A 19,082-nucleotide genomic window follows, 5' to 3' on the forward strand; every position below is an offset into this window, starting at 1 on the left:
CCCTGTCTTGCAAATTAGTCATTTTACTAATCTATTTCCTTTTATTTGTCCTAATAGGCAGGGACTCATGCTGGAACAGAGCTCTTGTTAAAAATAGGAGTGAAAAGCAAAGCAATTACCTCAAAAAAACAACTGTAAAACAAAGCATATCTCCAACAAAGACAACCAACCAAACTACAAGGACCCAAAAAAAAAATTATTATTTATGTTCTGCAATCATTTCTCTTCTGAACTATGAAAACTCACCACTATACCACATTAAATTCTATTGAACTCACTTCTTTAAGTACATTCATAATGTAATACTAGACTAATATTGGTTGTATCTTAGATTTACTTTTGTAATCAACGAGATGCATAATTAAAAGAACTAGGTTATAAGAAATCAAAGCATACGAGTTAGACTTATCATATTTGAAAAATCCAGAACATTCTGCACGTTTCCAAATGTACTGATCCATGATAACATGCATGATAGGATTGCTAATGCTCAAAGGTTCTTAAGAATAACACACTAGAGAAGAGTTTCATGGTCCCTAGTGAAGAATTTCATTGTCCTTGTGAACATTGGTTTGAATTTGATCACAATTTCTAACAGAAGAGCTCTACTATTTACCCAAGATGCAAGCGACCAATGTACAAAAATGATGTCACTTAGTCCATCTCTATCAAGTGTATTTAATAATTTAAGGAAAATGTCTCATATGAGAGCGCCATTGTAGCTGAAGTAACTCCACATATTTTACAGCTCAATGAAGCCAAAAATCAACCTCGAGTGTTCAAGAGTTTGAGGATGGACTGTAAAACTTGTCAGCATCGAGGTCGATAGTTTTTATCATCCTGTTTGATTGTAAACACTAGTGACAATAAGTTAAAAGAGTATTCTATGACAGTGCAGCAATTGATATTCCTAGTATTTGATCAGCTTATAAACATGAAAAAACTTTAGATGCTTTGTCAATGTCTTTTGTATCGCAAACTTTTCATTCTTAAAAAGAAATTCCCAACAAGCAGCCATATCTTAAAAGAAGAATTGAAAGCACGTACCTTTATTATTTCATCAGTGACTATGGGTAATGACGATGTATATACCCTGTCTCTTGCATTCCTTGCCTACTCATAAGTTAACCGATGTTCTTGTGAGTAAACAATATAGTAGGTTTATTTCTACATTCATGGATAATATTCAGCTAGATTCAAAGAGAGCATTCATGCATGGTCAAATCAACCCATTGTGAAGTGGAAGATAGTATTTTTAGTTCTCCAGAGAAAATAAAATTTGGTGCTCTTGATGCTATGTACATGTGGACATAAAAAACCCAAAAATGTACCTAGTTTGCTATGTGTATCCTATTAAAATTGTTAAATCATGTGGATAAACTTTTAACTACAAAAGGAAAATGATACTGGTCGTATATAAATACGATTCATTAGGCTGCTATTTGTCATTGATATCCATTCTTCCGTGCCATGCATATTTCCTATTGGAATAGTACTATCTCAGTCCTAAGCAACACCATGGAATGAAACAAAAAATTGACTCAATTCCCGTCTTCTCTTTTTCAAAAATTTGATATACACCAATAACTGATAGAATTTTAACGTGCACTTTTAGAATGAATAAACTCATTGGAATTACTTACTTGTTGTTCCCAGTCTGTACATAAAGTCATCGAGAATAGTATAACTGTTTGTACAAAAATGCCACAGATAATTCCAAGCCAGAGTCCCTGAAATATCCATAAAAGTTTGGCATAAGCGACGAAATAAAATGTGAAATATTTAATTCCTCTGTCTGTAAACACCAGCGTTTGACTGCAGCCTAGAAAGTAAGGAACTCGGAAACATTCGAGCGAATCTAGACAATGGTACTTAGTATGAAGTTAGCTTAATGCCTACAATTAGTTATAATTCCAAGCCAGAGTCCCTGAAATATCCATAAAAGTTTGGCATAAGCGACGAAATAAAATGTGAAATATTTAATTCCTCTGTTTGTAAACACCAGCGTTTGACTGCAGCCTAGAAAGTAAGGAACTCGGAAACATTCGAGCGAATCTAGACAATGGTACTTAGTATGAAGTTAGCTTAATGCCTACAATTAGTTATGATTATTCAGAATGAACTATTTTTCAAATAGTCTAATCAGTTGAACATCAAAACCAGAATTCAATAAATGTTTTTCGTAAGGTAAAAGTGGCAAGCCACTGTAATATATTAGTATTAGGTTTTAACTGTAAAATGATTACAAAACTGGTTTAAAAGAGCATAGCGAGAGGAAAATCCAAATTCTCATCTATCTCTTAAGCATTGAAAACAGAGCTTTCAGAGATTTGTAAATGAAATCAATGGGGAAGTGTAACTGACCCTGCCACCAGCATGTAGTACAAAGGCCAAAAGGACAGCCATAGGAATGGCAACCACGTAGTATGCCCCAAGATTAACACAAGCACACAATTTTTGCCACCCACATCCTCTAACAATGCCTGCAGTTTTATTTTCAAAAACCCATTAGATCTATACAGCGTTCAATTCAAGATGAATATTTTTTAGCTCCAAATATGACTACTGAAGGTAAATTTGAACCTGAAAGAGCGCCTTGGATTCCATCCAAAATTGAGGAGGCTGCTAGCAGTGGGATCATGCTTGCAACATAATTAATGACCTCCTTTTCATTGCTGTAAGCACTGCCCCAAAGATTTCGTATAGAGAATAAAAGGCATCCCATGATGGCTGCCTCTGTAATTGCCATAAAGAACACTACATAAACTGCTAAGCGGGCAGCATGTGACTGTCCAGCTCCTAATTCATTTGAAACCCGTGTACTGCCATGCAAATATTACATAGATTTTTATTGAAAATGACTTGAGCTGAATCTTTGACAGTCGAATATTCTAAAAGACTTCCCTTTTAAAGTTTAAAGAACTAACAGAAACAGTGGAAATTTACCAGTTAGCTGTAAAATATACTAACCTTACAGCAGCACCAAGACCAAAGGGAATCATATATGCTAGCGAACCAGTGTTAAGGCTGCAAAATATAAAAACTAGGTCAGATATAATTAAAGAAGATGCAATAAATGCTCTTATTAAGTTTCGATTGTTATTAAAACTATCATACCATGCTTCATAATTAAAATTATCATATTACACATACATACCAGATTGAAAGAACTGATGTCTCAAGTTTTGGATTGGGCAACAGGCCTGACAAGAGAACAAGCATTTCAAAGGCCCAATACTCCAAGCTGTCGACAGCCATAGAACAACGAACAGACAAAATTAACTTAGAAAATAAACTCATGGTACAATCTGCTCTCCGTTGTTGACAACTTACAGAATAGTATGATGAACAAAAATTGATCTAGTTTATTTGCTCAATTGTTCCTCTTATGCCATGGAAATTTAACATTGGGAAGGGTAAAACCTAAAAGGATGTACATTAACCCTGAAATTGCTATGAATAATTACACAGATAACTTGGACCAAATCTTGCAGCTAAGAATTAAACTAGCATACCAGATCATCAGTGAAGATGGAATAGCAAGCTTCAGAAAATCTTTAATATTATGAAAAGCCTCCCTTGTAAAGGGTGTCCATGTCAGCTTGCATGCAGGTGAGATGTATATATATAGTACGAGAAGTGCCACATTGACCCAGTTGGAAATGCTGCTTGCCAAGGCAGCCCCTCTACTACCTAATCCAGTTTTAAATACCAAAGCCCAACAGATGAGAACATGGAAAGACATAGTAATTGCAGAGCAGAGCATCATGGGAAAGACAATGCTTTGTGACTGTAAGAATTTTTGGAGGGGTTGAAGAGCTGCATAAGCAAACAGGCTTGGAATCAGCCATCTGGCATATTTACCGGCTTCAAAAGATATCAAAGGGTCCTGCCCAAGTGCAATTAGGATGTTGCCCATGTATGCCCACACCAGAGCAAGCGGTATGCTTACACAAAAGAGAGCAACAATTGCTCTTTGTACATGAATCCCAAGCTGATGATATTGCTTTGCCCCATAGGCCTGTCCACACAGTGTCTCCAAGGCACATCCCATTCCCATCTGTACATGTTGAAGAGAAAAAATAGTTATCTTCTAGGCAAAGATTGCATTAATAACTTCAATACCAACTTAAATCTTCACTTTTCTGAATAGATATGCTTATAAGTTATGATAGACTTCGAAACTACCATAACGATAGGTGAGATTTTTTTCTGGTCAATTGAGCGTGGCAGCTATGCAGATCATATCGAGATACATTTTTTATAGATTCAAAATACATAAAATAATGTTTTGGTTTTAAAAATTTATAATAAAAAAAAGCTGGACTATTGTTCAGTTCACAGGAGAATAGATACAGAATAAGCTTGAGTTTATATATTTCACTCTATAGCATTATAATACGTTCATGAAAGCAGATTACCAACCTCTATATAGCTTATATTCTGATACCAAGAGGACATCTAAAAGATCGGACTTGGTTTTTGTTTCCAAAGGCTTACAGCCCTTGTTCAAAGTTACAGTACAGGATTGAAATTGGTAAAGATAATGTATCTGCTGAGCAACCCTAATTGAATAAGGGGTTAGGTTAGACAGCCATTTAGAGGGCATTGATTTCTTAGAAATTTGTAGCACAGACTATAGAAAACAGAAATAGGATGTATATTTATCACGGTCTGACCACAAGGCATTAAAAGCCTGACATATGATTTGAGTCTGTATTTAGGCTCTTGTCGTATATTTTTAAGTAGAAAATGTTTCAAAAGTGCATTATTAGCAAAACAATATACCAGAGCCTAAATACACACATCCAAATGGAGCTCAAATGCCTCACTTGCAATCATAACATCAATTGTTACCCAAGACTCAAACGCAATAAAGAATTTCCTCATGAACCAATAATTATTAGAGCTACCTGCGTCATTAGTGCATCATTATGATAAAATTGCTCTGTTGCAGGACTAAGAAACATATCAAATGGAACAGAGCAGACCAGACCATTATGATTTTACGCTTTACAATGGGCATCTGCTAGTTCAAGATCTATGCAATCATGTATGTAGATTTAGACTAGGCACAACTATGCACATAATGGAGCCAGTCACTATGGAAGGAAAGGAATCTATATTCTCGAATTATGGCTTAGTATTCCAACTAAATAGTTTTTTAAGCAAAGAAGGGTATTCAAGATATACCAGCACAGTGAAGCCAGAGACACTTGCAAAGGAAGTAGCAATGGATGCACTAGAGAGCGCAAGCTCCCCTAAATGGCCTACCACCATGACTGATATCACCTGCAAACTGTACTGTAACAAACTCACTGACACCATAGGCCCTGCTAGCCAGCACTGTTTCTTTACTTCCTCCCATGCTAAACCTCCACTACACTTCCATTCATTATGTTCATCTCTAAAATAAACTGAATCCTCCTTGGCAAGAAGCGGATCTAGTACATTATTCTCATGCCTAGGGCTATGGATTGAATCCCCTCTCTCCATGGTGATTGAATGGAAGAATTAATTTTAACCAATCTAAAAGCCTGATTCTAGGTTTATAAAGACATTGAATCGCTCTGTCTGCAGAAGAGAGATGGAGAAAAAAATGACCTTTCACTTAATCACAATTTTTTAATCAAAAACTAAGTTGACCGTGAGAGATGTAAAATCAGGCCGCTTGAAAATTCTGGGCCCGCGAGAGGATAAGTCTGAATTTTGTAGATGTCATTTAGAAAGAGTACAATCTAATTCTGTCCTGTCTTTGAAATTTTATATAAGTGTGTGTTTCTAATAAAGGTTAGATATACATTGTATAGAGACTCATTTGTATGGAGCAGAAAGTAGAAAAGATAGATTCATGTTTAGGGATTTTGTCTTATATACAATTTTGATTCGATTGTATGTAGGGTGTTGAGAGATTGATTTTACAACCTTTGACAAGTATTCCAAACATCAAGCATAAGTGTTATGATCCAGATGCAACTTTTGAAGAGTACTGAGTCTTTTGAATGTTCGAAAAATGGATGTTCGTTCTAATGTGGATACTACTTGTTTTTTCGTGATGAATTAATATCCAATTAAATGTATTAAAATACAAAGAAATAACAGTACCACTAAAAACGGAACTAGTTTTCTCTACTCTACATTTCGTGCCTTGGTAGGAATCGGTTCCAAGTTGTCAAATAGTGTAAAATTCCATTCCAGATTTGGGGTATGCGGACAGAAATTCCATTATGAGCCCTCTCGGTTGTTCCACCTTCACAGATCTTCATACAAATATGATCTCTAATGAGGCCATACTTAAGGTGGAGTGTCCTCAGTTTCAAAATGCTAAGATGATGAGAAGGAACATGGCTATGACTGTCCTTGATGGAGACGCAAAGGTGAATAACGACACTGCCATGAAAAAAAAATTCCCTAATAAGGTTGAATACGAAAATTCTTAATGTTGATGCTTCCTCCATGTTTCATACCTTTACAAGTGAACAGATTTAGCATTCCTGCCTTACCCCTATTTAAAGAAGATGAGGATTCAAATCGATACGATTCCATGCTCCGATCTAATTCATTCTTGATTTTTTGTAATTGCCCCCTCGTGAGTCTTTTTTTTTCACTGTTTAGACTGTTGTTCTTTGGCTTTTTGTTTCTATGATTCCATGCATCTGGGTCCGGGCCCTTTCTCGCTTGACCTAATCGAAACAGCAACATTTGTGATGCAATTCCTGAAATTATGATGGGAGGGAGCTGAATCGAACCGGAAATTCGAAGCTGCAGGACAGTAGCAGTAATGCTTTAAAAGATTGGCACGATGCTTCAAATACAAACCATTGCTCTCGATTTATGGACGAGGAAGACAAGATTGATTACCCCTTTTCAACATTGTGGGTGGAGGCTCAGATGTTTGTGTTGCAAACGCGTTATGGCTCTAAGCGGCCATCTTCTGTTTTGCCCTGAGTTGAGACATCTTGCGACTCTCTCTCAATGGGTTTCATTCTGCTCAGGCGTTCAACAATGCTTCATCGGCTGTGTCAAAAACCCTAACGCCATCTGTATCCCATGTTTGTCATTTCATTGGATGGGTATTTTGGAGTTTCAAATGAGTTTGACGACGGGTGAATATGGTAAATCTCCTAGCTGATGCAGGGGGTGGCATTCTGCAGGAGACAGCACGGATGATGTGGGTGTTCTACTACAGTCCTTGAGGATCATTCGGACAGTAGAGAGCAAGCCATTTTCTATATAAAATGGTAATGAGGGTTCTAAACTTTTCAATGTTTTCTCTTTTGGCCTTTTCCAACATTGTTCTCACTAAGAAGCTAATGTGAGCTTGTCCTCAAGTTAAAAATAAGAAGTTTTGCTTTTCAATCAATATTGGTTCAATGTAAGACTTTTGAAGTTGGTCATTAAACTCTTTGATATAGTATTTTTACTTTCTGCCTATTCTTTTATGCCTTTTCCTCTCATAAAACTTATTCAAAACGAAGACCTTAATTTCTTTGTTATTTGTGGGACACCCATTGAAATGAATGCTCCATCTACTCATCCACTTGATGTTTTGTTGCTTCCATTTCTTCTTCCTTTTGCACAAAACATCAATAAAGACAATCTTAGTTCATCTACCATTTTCCATTTGTTGGTATATTTTAAGATAATGTAATAGACAAACCATAGTGATAGCCTCAATATGAGTAGCTCCGGTTTTGCTTAGCATAATATCATTTAGGATAGTGCACTTGGTTTTGAACTTGGCAGTGATCAAACGCTTATGAATACCATCAATTTGCTTCCATTGGGAAATGGAAGTGCAAATGACCACATCTAGCAACCAATAACACTGAAGTGTTGATGATGAGCTTCTTCTCAACATTCTTCTAGAGGCATGACAACAAAATCTTTTTGCTACTAATGCTCTATTTCTCAATGGGGGGGTCATTGTTGTTATGAGCCTTCATAAAAAAAATCCTCTCATCTTAGTAGTGAGTCATTGTTGGCATTTGCATCTCATCTATAGTATTGTAAGTGCCTTTTGTTAGGAGTAGTAGGCAAACTCACATTGTTGTCGCTATATTTAGACCCAAAAACATATAGTTGGCACCTAGACTATAAAATGACCTCCCTTTTCATCTCCTTTCTTCCTCATTAAAAGGATGCTAGGGATGCTCTTGACCCTGTTTATACTCTCCTTTTTAGTGAGGGTGTAATTTAAGGGTTTAGACCTCAAGCGTGTGTCTTCTTTTATTGTTTCTCATATTTCCTCTTTGGATGTAGTGTTACTACTTGATGATGTTTTCACAGTTCCTACCTTTGGAGACTAGGAGTTTAGTTCAAATTCCCTTTTTGGGTGTTCCTACTCCTATAACTAATGATTCCTCGTTTTTGTTGATATTGTTGTTGGTCAAAATGAGGAGATTAATGTCTTGAGAAGGTCTTTCTTCATATTAATTATTGAAGACAATATCTCTTATTTTTATTCGTCAAAATATTTCAGCTAGGCCGGTGGATAGACCTATCATCAACCTACACTAAGTACTTACTATGAGATGTTTTGGATATAAACCAAATGTCAACATCAATTTCAGTTTTGCTTCTAATTGTTGGGAGGCTCCAATATTAGCTTTGTGGCTTTGATGAATGGATTATCGTTATTCTCCTTTCGTACCTTGGAAGGTTGTGCTTGTGTTTGTCAATGTTGTCATTGGTTCTTTGGTAAGGTATTTTCTTCATTTCCAATGTTGACATTGTAGTTTTAATGACCAAGGTTAGCTTGCTTCCTATATGTGTTTGTCTCTCAAAGCTTCTTCAATTCTAATAAAGCATTTGTTGGGGGTATTGTTAATGTTGTTATACTAAGCATTAGAAACATAACTAAATCTAGAATTGGCTTTCTTTTTTCTTGATGTTGTGTCATGGTTAGGTCTAGTTCAAAAGTGCCCAAAACTATAGAATGCTACTCCAAGATAGGGGTTTGGGAGTAGTGAGTGTACTTTGAGGCCTCCCGTTTGTACTATCTTCATAGTGTTGGGCACTTTCTCATAATAGTCATGATAGTGTGCATCATAATAGAGTCATTTTTGAAGCTTGGTTCTTGACCTTAAATCACTGACAATAATGGTTTGCAAGGTTTCAAATTTGAACATGCATACAAGAGAGTGAAAGAGAAACAACAAACTACTATGTGAATGGGACCAAGTCTCAACTTTTAAGATGAGCTTGCATTGGTGAATGTTCCTACAATTGTTGAGGCATATGAACATGCCTTACAAGAAAATAAGAAACTAAAATAAAAAATAAAAATAGTAAGGAAAAAGGTAACAAAAACCAAAATAAGGAAAAGGGGTTTCTTTAAAACCTATAATGAGTAAAGAGCTAGAAGAAGAAGGCAAGAATGTGAATGTTAACTATAGAGCAAGGGGAGGCTTCAAAAGTGAATGACACAAATGACCATATTTTAGAGAGTGCATGTCCTTGAAGTGTTTTATATGCAATGAATCCCATAAACCCATAGATTGCCTTCAAAAACCCAACGGAGTGATAGTCTCCCAAGACGAAGAAAAAATGGGTAAGAGAGGCTAAATTTGAGTTAAAAGAGAGCTTGATATCAAGAAAAAAACCCAATCGTTGGGATAAAGGAAATCCTAAAGCTAATAGGAAGAGGAGGAATGAAAAATTTTTGTTAAAAAAGGCGTGTAAGGTGGTCATATGTGGTAGATCTACCAATAATTTGGTGAGTAAGAAATGGTTTATAAATTGCAAATTACTTGCATTTCAAAATCTCACTCCTATAAGATTTCTTTGTTAAAGAAGAGCAATAGTATGCTTGTCTACTTTAAAATTAGTACATGTTTGGATAAAACACATTATTATGTGGTATTGAGATACATGTCATAAATTTGGTGGGTTCCCACTACCCATCATTTTTTTGGTCGATGCTCATAATTATTAGGTGGTAATTGTCAAAGATGTTAATTTCCTTTTTTGGTATTGTGTGGCTCCTTGAGGATTTTTTGAGGATGTTACAGGGGTGAAGCTCTTAGGTGTAGTGGATTGTTACTTATTTGAGGATTTTTCTACATTCTACATAAATATTATTTTATTTTAGAAAACTATGACTTTTTTATTTTCTAAAAATGTGTTATAGCATAGGGTTAATGACAACTAAATACAAATTTAGGACTTGCTTTTAGTAAACAAAGATTCAATCTACATCGTAGTCCAACATCATAAGCTCTCAATGCTAAAATAAATTCAACATTTTCTTTGATGTGATTTGACTCATTAACATAAATAATTGAACCAAATTTGACCTTTGTTCCAACTTGATTAGCTCATCTGAAGAGTGGATTCCCTTGCTTGAAATTCGTCTCTTTAACAACTTTGTTCATTTTCTAGTTAAATACACCTTAGGGTTTTAAGCTTCTTTTTAGCTTTTTCTTTAGAGGGAATATCTTAGATAGATAAGTTCTCTTGAAGCTCATTTAGGATTGCAAAGGAAATAGGACTTCAAATTATTTTAAGCTTCTTAATTGTTGGGAATCTTTTAGAAGAAGATGTGAGAGTTGATAGATAGATGAATGAAATTGAATGGGCGTTAAGAGGATAAGAGAATTAGTCATGGGGATTTAAGGCTCAATAGTGACTAGAATAAATTCTTAATTTGGACCAAAGATGGTGGTTAAATAATTAGAGCTAAAATAAATATGTCTATCAAACACAAGAAGGTCACCCCTTTTGCTAAGGTTGGTCACTCAAGCAACCATATAGTCTCCCAAGAACACTTTAGCAAAATGTTTACAAAATGGGAAACTTAGTGTTGAACAAATACTTGAAACTCAATTATAAGGTTGGATAAGGTGATGAAAGACTAGGAAGGACACAAAAAATACAATTATGTTGAAAAAGGTTCGAAGCATATGTAATTTAGTGTATATAGGTAATAGTTTATATTGTGAAATCATAATCCAATTTGCAAGGTATATAGCATGTACAATATTAGGCAATTTCAAAGACAACTTAATGCATAAGTGTACCATGTGTGACTAAGTAATCATATTAAAAAATCCCATCAAAATTAAACCAAAAGTATCTGGGAAACAACATGAGTAAGCATATTTCATGATTACATTATTAAATTCCATGCTTTAAACTGCACATAAGTCCTAAAACAAGTATGCATTGATAGTATAAGAGCATTCATAAGTATGTATGAAATGTAAAATACTTAGACACATAATAATACACCTAGATTACATGTGATTGATCTTGTTAAGATATTTTATGGTATGTGTAGGATCATGGTCAACCAAACTATGCCCTTAAGTGGTAGTGAAAAACCAACAATTTAGGGTTATGTCAACTTGATGCGTAATTCTAAAGTAGTTATGGACTTTATATCAAAAAGTTGTAAGAAAAGAATCTGTAGGAAATTGAATGTAGTTTCTAAATTACTAGGCCTTATCTAAAGAAAAACAAAAAATTATTTGGTCAAATTTTTAGATTTTAATGCAGCAGTACAAAAGTTTTAGGACAAAAATAAGGTGTATGTCTAACCACCTTAATCAAAATCAAATGATAATATTTTTAAATAATATTCTAGATATAAGAAGTGCACTCATGCCTGGATCTGACACACATTTTTTGGTATTTTTATTCCAAACAAATAATTAATTATGAATTTTCTACTATATCATTTTCATAATTAAAAGACTCACGTGTCTAACCACCTTAACTAATTCAAATATATATTATTTTTTCCTTATAGTAGTTGAAGCATAGAATGTGACGCATCTTTTAGATTTCAAAAATATTATATGATTTGAAAGTTATAGCTATTTTTTAATTAGTATGTCAATCAACACTTTGTAGGTAACTCCATTAGAAAATAAGTAATAATTACTTACTAAACTCATAAGTTAATAGAAATTATATCGATGGAATTCTGAGAATGTTCTCAAAAAACCTTTTTCATTTCATCAAATTTGGATGAAAAAAAAGTCGTCAACTACATGGTTGAAGTCAAAAACAGACAATAACAGGCCAAAAACATGTTTTTGGGATGTTTTTGGTGTTGACCATGGAGGGTTGACATTTGAAGGAAAACCAAGCCAATTCAAGTACTCGATCAATATTGGGTATCTATTCCAAATTGGATACCCATTCCCAAATCAAATACCCATTCTCAAATCAGATACCCGCTTCTCCCCCCCACCCCGACAAAAAAAAAATTTATTTAATTTTTTTTAATAATAGCATGACCCCTTCTTAAGATCCTTAGTAAGTTTTTTTAAAGTCTTTAGAACCCTTAATCATACAAATAATGGTTCCAAATGATCAAAAGGGGTCATAGGGTACCCTTTGACACTCTTTGACCCATTCAATCACAATATGTATGCTTATGGGTCCTATGGCTCCTAAGACCCCTAACCACATAAATGATGTGATCTAATGTCTCAAAAGGGGTCCTAGAATACCCTATGACCCCTTTTGACCCATTCGATGACATTAAGTGTGTTTAGGGGTCATAGGGTACTGTATTACCCCTTTTGACTCATTGGAACACATGATATATGTTCCTAGGACCCCTAGATGTGTATTTTCTTGTTTAATGGGTCAAAAGGGGTCATAGGGAACTTTATGACCCCATTCAACCCATTTAGACACATAATGTATGTCCCTAAGGGTCCTAGGACCTCTAGAGACATATGTTGTCATATAATGCATTAAAAAATGCCATATGATACTATATGCCCCCTTTTGACTCATTCAAACACATGGCATATGTTTAGAGAGGTCCTAAGACCCCTAGGAACATATGTTCTCATTTAATGGGCCAAAATTAGACCAATTCAGACACATGATATATGTCACTAGGGGCCATAGTACCCCTAGCATTATATGTTGATACATAATGAATTGAAAGGGGTCATAGGGTATTCTACGGCCCCTTTTGACTCATTTGAACATACGATAAATATTTGTAAGGGTCCTAGGACCCTTAAGAACATATGATATCATTTAATGGGTCAAAAGGGCTCATAGGGCACCCTATGACCGCATTCAACCCATTCAAACACATGGTGTATCTCCGTAGGGATCCTAAGACCCCTAGGAGCATACATTGTCATATAATGGGTCAAGAGGGGTCATAGTGTACCCTATGACCCAATTCAATCCACTCAAACACATGATGTATGTCCCTAGGGGTCCTAGTACCCATAAGAACATACGTTGTCATATAATGGGTCGAAAGGGATCATAGGACACCTTATAACCCCTTTGAATCTATTCAAACACATGATGTATGTCCCTAGGGGTCCTAGTACAGCTATGAACATATTTTTTCATATAATGGGTTGAATGGGGTTACAAGGTACTCTCTGACCCCTTTCGACTCATTCAAACACATGATGTATGTTCCTTTGTGTCCTAGGACCCCTAGGAACATATGTTATCATTTAATAGGTCAAAAGGGGTCATAGGGTGCCATATGACCCTTTTTGACCCATTCAAATACATAATGTATGTCCTTAGGGGTCCTAGGAGCCCTATGAATATATGTTATCATATAATGGCTTGAAACATGTTATAGAATACTTGATAACCCTTTTGACTTATTCGATTAGATGAAATATCTTCCTGGGGGTCCTAGGAGCCCTAAGAACATATATTCTCATTTAATGGGTCAAAAGGGGTCATAGGGCACCCTATGACCCCATTCGACACATTCAAACATATGATGTATGTCCCTAGGGGTCTTAGGACCCTTAAGAAGACATGTTGTCATATAATGGGTTGAGAGGGGTCAAAGCATACCATATTACCCGTTTAGATACATTCAAACACATTATGTATGTCCCTAGGGGTCCTAACAACCCTAAGAACATGTGTTGTCATATAATGGGTCGAAAGGGGTCCTAGAGTACTCTACAACCCTTTTCGACTCATTTGAACACATGATATATGTTATGTTCTCATTTAATGAGTCAAAAGGGGTCATAGGGCACCATATAACTTGATTCAACCCATTCAAACACATTATGTATGTCCCTAGGGGTTCTAGGAGCCCTAGGAACATGTGTTGTCATATAATCAATCAAAATGGGTTATAGGGTACTCTTTGACCCCTTTCAAGTCATTCAAACACATGATATATGTTCTAAGGGGTCCTATGACCCTTAGGAACATGTGTTCTCATTTAATGAGTCAAAAGGGGTCATAGGGCACCATATAACCTGATTTAACCCATTCAAATACATTATGTATGTCCTTAGGGGTCCTAGGATCCCTAGGAACATGTGTTGTCATATAATAAATCGAAATGGGTTATAGGGTACTCGTTGACCCCTTTCGACTCATTCGAACACATGATATATGTTTCAAGGGGTCTTAGGACCCTTAGAACATATGTTCTCATTTAATGGGCCAAAATAGGTCATACGACACCCTATGACCCCATTTGACCCATTCAAACACATGATGTATCTCCCAAAGGGTCCTAGGACCCCTAAGAACATATGTTGTCATATAATAGGTCGAGAGGGTCAAAGGGTACCCTATGACCCCTTTCGATTCATTCAAACACATCATGTATATCCCCTAGGAACATATGTTGTCATATAATGGGTTGAAAGGGAGCCTAGAGTACTCTATGACACCTAGGAACATATGTTCTCATTTAATGGGTCAAAAGTGGTCCTAGAGTACTCTATGACCCCTTTTAACCCATATGAACAATTATAATATGTCTTTAGGGGTCCTAGGACCCCTAGGATTATATGTTATCATGAAATGTGTTGAAAGGGATCATAGGTTGTCTTATGAACCCTTTCGACCCATTGGAAAAAATAGAATCGGTCCCTAGGGGTCGTAGGGCCCCTAAGAACCTATTTTGTCATGAAATGTGTCAAAAGTGGTCATAGGTTATCCTACGACCCCTTTCAACCCATTCAAATAAATGAAATAGGTTCCTAGTGGTCCTAGAACCCCTAGGGACATATGTTGTCATGAAATGTGTCAAAAGGGGTCATAGGTTATTATATGACCCCTTTTGATCCATATAAATGATTATAATATATCCCTAGGGGTCCTAGGACCCCTAGAGACATATGTTGTCATGAAACATGTCGAAAGGGGTCATAAGTTATCCTATGATCCATTTCAACTTATTCAAACAAATAAAATAGGCCCTTAGGGGTCGTATGACCCCTAGAGACATATGTTATCATGAAATGTGTCAAAAGGGGTTATAGGTTATCTAATGACCCCTTTCGACCCATTCAAACAAATGAATTAGGTCCCTAGATATCTTAGGACCCCTAGGGACATATGTTTTCATGAAATGTGTTGAAAGTGGTCATAGACCATTCTATGACTCCTTTCAACCCATTCAAACAAATTGAATAGGTCCCTATGAGACCTAGGACCCCTAGGGACATATGTTGTAATGAAATGCATCAAAGGGGGTCATAGGTTATCCTATGACCCCTTTCAACCCATTCAAACAAATGAAATAGGTCCCGAGGGGTCTTAGGACCCCTAAGTACATATGTTGTCATGAAATGCATTGAAAGGGGTCATAGGTTATCTTATGACCCCTTTTGACCTATTCGAACAAATAAAATAGGTCCCTAGGGGTCCTAGTACCCGTAAAAACATATGTTATCATGAAATGTGTCAAAAGGGGTCATAGGGTACTCTATGACCCCTTTTGACTCATTTGAATACATGATATATGTTCCTAGGGGTCCTAGGACCCTTAGGAACATATGTTATCATTTAATGCCTTTCAACCTATTTAAACACATGATTTATCTCCTTAGGGGTCCTAAGACCCCTAGGAACATATGTTGTCATATAATGTGTTGAAAGGGGTCATGGGGTACTCTATAACGCCTTTTAAATCATTTTAACACATTATATATTTTCCTAGGGGTCCTAGGACCCCTATGAACATATGTTATCATTTCATGGGTCAAAGGGATTATAGTGAACCCTATGACCCCTTTTGACCCATTCAAACACATGATGTATGTCCCTAGAGGTCCCCTAGGGGTCCTAGGACCCTTAGGCACATACTCGATGTGTTGTAATAGGTCAAAAGGGGTCATACGATACTCTATGACCCCTTCAACCCATTACATGACAACATATGTTATTAACGGTCTTAGGACCCCTAGGGACATACATGTTGTGCTCGAATTTGTAGAAAAGGGTCATAGGGCATGCCATGACACATTTCATCCATTACATGACAAAATGTGTTCATAGACTTCCTAGGAACCCTAAGGACATACATGTTATGTTCTAATGGGTCAAATGGGGTTAAAGGATACTCCATGACCCTTTTCGACCCATTACATTACAAAATATGTTCTTGGGGGTCCTAGGACTCCTAGGGACAAACATATTGTGTTCAAATGGACTGAAAGGGGTCATAGGATAACATATGACCCATTTCAATCAAATACATGACAACTTATGTTCCTATGGGTTCTAGGGCCCCTAGGGACATGTTGGTGTTTTAAAATGCACTAAAACTACTAAGCAACAAAATGCTTAATACCAAGATGATAATACTCATACAATCTAAAGGTCAGCCAATTCTTGTTAACAATTGCATGTGTAAAACATTTGGATCCAACTTCTACAAAACCAAAGCTGGTTTTCTACTCTTCTGGCTTTGCAAAACTAAGGTGGGTATACCCAGGGATGATTCAAGACTGGGAAAACTGTATGAGGATTATTTTTAGTTTCATTCTGATTCTCATTTCAAAATCCTCAAACACATACATAATTCTCAATAACTTGATAAACACATCCCATATAACAGATATGGCTAAAATTTCTTCTATAGATCTGCAGATGTTCTTAACAATAGTGGCTAACTGAATTTAAAACATTCCATGCAGACAAGTGCTGGCCAGCTTTGAAGATCTACAAGAAACAAAAGTAAAATTGATTTAATTCTGCATTTTTGACAACCATTTGTGACATACTTCTCCTTCAGCTGAATCAATTTGATCAGTGCCTAATCCATTGGGGTTCAGAGTCTGTAGCAAATTCTTAGATCTAACTTGTTGCCTTACAACAAATTCTATCAGCAATTCTTATTAGAATTTATCATTCAAAACCCTTTCCATTACTAAAGAAACCTTATCACATTCATCAAAGCTTTTACTTAATCCATTGAATTAACAACAATGATAAACAGATATACAACCTAACTAGATTGCATTCAATTGCACAAGCCTTTACTTATACAATATCAAGACAACAAAGTAATTAAAAGGAGACAAGATTCAGAAAGAACTGATATGGGGACAGTTCACAATTTGTATTCATTTTTTTTGAAAATGGTATATCATTTACAATAGACTCAGAATGACCTTTAGAAAGAAACAACTCATTCTATATTCATGTATTCTCAGAGAATTGACAGAGAAAATACATCATAAACTTGCTTTTTAAAAATTCGACCAAAGAAAGACTAAGTATATCACTTAGAAAATTAGAATTCGGACCATTCTTTAGCCTTGGAATCTCACTTAAATAGTGTGAGATGCAACAAGCTTCAGGCTAAAAGAAAGTGACAAGTGTCCTTTACAAAGAATATTTACATACACCTACCACAAAATGACAAAATGTGGGTAACAGAAGATATCTAGATCAAAACATTCTTTTAAGTGAGTCAACTTCTATTATACGTTCTAGTGTTGCTTATTGGTTATTGATCTATTTTCCTTGCATAAGTAACTGCCAAATTAGCCAACGATGAAGCTTGTTCTGATGATGGCACATTAACTTCCACCTGTAGGCTTTCTTCGTCTTTATCTTGGGTGGTAGGAACAACTTCTATCTTGTCCTTTTCTCTAGCCGTATCAGCATCCTGTGGTCCCAGGTTTGTAATTGAAAATGACAGGTTTTTCTTGTCTTCTTCTTCTGATTGGGTTTGAAAAATGATAGTATCAGTGATTTGGACTTCCTCATCCTGCACGTCATCATTGTCAATTTCATCTGCATCCAACTGTTCACTAGAAGCCATTTCTGCCAGCCACCTGTCAAATAATGCATCATCTAGCCAATGAATTGCAAAATATCCTTCTATTTTTTTATTATATAATCAGCCACATTATTAATATCAACGAAATCCTATTTTAAAGAATCAAAGAATATTTTGTCTTTCACCATCTCTTCTATTGTGGTGGTCCACCATGCATGCCCAGTTTCATTTACTACTTGATTCATTCTTAAACAGAATGCATCATCAAGTTCTTTTGCCCATTCCTCTTTGCTTTTTAAATTATTTTTCTTATCTAGGGCATGAGGAAATAATTTGAAATTTTGACTCTTATATTTGTCTAAGTGGCTTATTGTTATCTTTTGTAAATGTATCCTTTTACTAACAAAGTCAGCAAGGTCAGTTTCAATTTGATCATGAGAATTATCTATAACAGATAAACACAAAAAGGTTACTGCTTTTTCCCTTCTTACCCATTTGTTCACAATAGGCTTTAGAGCCTCATCATTTGCTTTTAACTCCTCCCAAATGTTAATCACCCTGACAAATTGATGATGGATTAGTGGCCATTCAACTTTGTCTCCCAAATATGTAAGAGCTTTTCTTAGTTTATCTTCATACTTAGATTCCAACTCTATATGTAAGACCCATAGTTTAGCCTTTTCTTCTTCAAAATCCTCAGCAGTGTAATATCATTGCCCCTGGGGTGTATCTAGCATTTCAATGAGGGGGGTAGACTTAAAAGGTTCTACTGGGGGATGAGGCTATGTTATTCTAGGCCTGGTGGATTGTTCCAATAGCTTATTTTCAAGCTGAATCCTCCTCTTTACCTCTTTGTTGTATGCATCCACCACTGTCTCATACTTGCTCTGTAATTCAAGCATGACCTGTTCCTCCTTCTTAGCAATGGCCAAAAGAAACTAGGAAGAATCCACATTCTAATAGGCTGCCTATACGTGGGAGGTATTAGCAACCCTTCTTACAAGTATGTTTCCCATCAATCCAGATTCATCTAGTTGCGATAATGTAGCTCTAGATCCTCTTTTCAACGACCAAATGACCAATGCAACTTGAT

The 19,082-nt window shown here is 36.0% G+C and overlaps 1 protein-coding gene across 3 annotated transcripts; it reads right to left on the minus strand.

Moving 5' to 3' along the window:
• Positions 1–375: 375 nt before the first annotated feature.
• Positions 376–7,252, minus strand: LOC149572786 (protein DETOXIFICATION 16-like). 3 transcript variants are annotated; one of them, XM_089813860.1, is made up of 10 exons: positions 6,862–7,252; positions 6,504–6,762; positions 3,516–4,060; positions 3,158–3,244; positions 2,971–3,027; positions 2,584–2,822; positions 2,365–2,483; positions 1,644–1,730; positions 1,048–1,113; positions 376–840 (listed from the first exon to the last, which is right to left on the minus strand). In XM_089813860.1, exons 3-10 carry the CDS (start codon positions 4,058–4,060, stop codon positions 811–813), a joined length of 1,230 nt encoding a protein of 409 aa, XP_089669986.1. In that variant the 5' UTR covers positions 6,504–6,762; positions 6,862–7,252; the 3' UTR covers positions 376–810. The 3 variants fall into 3 exon arrangements, with proteins under 3 accessions (XP_089669986.1, XP_089669985.1, XP_089669984.1); XM_089813859.1 differs by lacking the exons at positions 6,504–6,762; positions 6,862–7,252 and adding an exon at positions 5,194–5,617 and having other exon boundaries at positions 3,516–3,693; positions 3,865–4,060; XM_089813858.1 differs by lacking the exons at positions 6,504–6,762; positions 6,862–7,252 and adding an exon at positions 5,194–5,673.
• Positions 7,253–19,082: the final 11,830 nt, after the last annotated feature.

The sequence above is a fragment of the Cupressus sempervirens genome, chromosome 2 (genome assembly GCF_028749045.1).
Source record: "Cupressus sempervirens isolate cs-2001-9-10 chromosome 2, ASM2874904v1, whole genome shotgun sequence".
Lineage (NCBI taxonomy): Eukaryota > Viridiplantae > Streptophyta > Pinopsida > Cupressales > Cupressaceae > Cupressus > Cupressus sempervirens.

What these genes read in the sequence shown, in the direction of transcription:
- LOC149572786 (XM_089813858.1), bottom strand. Translation starts at nt 5,496, where the DNA reads ATGGAGAGAGGGGATTCAATCCATAGCCCTAGGCATGAGAATAATGTA. An exon ending in TCTCTGGCTTCACTGTGCTG is followed by an intron (nt 4,061 to 5,193) that starts GTATATCTTGAA and finishes CAACATGTACAG; the next exon opens with ATGGGAATGGGATGTGCCTT. An exon ending in ACATCAGTTCTTTCAATCTG is followed by an intron (nt 3,028 to 3,157) that starts GTATGTATGTGT and finishes TATATTTTGCAG; the next exon opens with CCTTAACACTGGTTCGCTAG.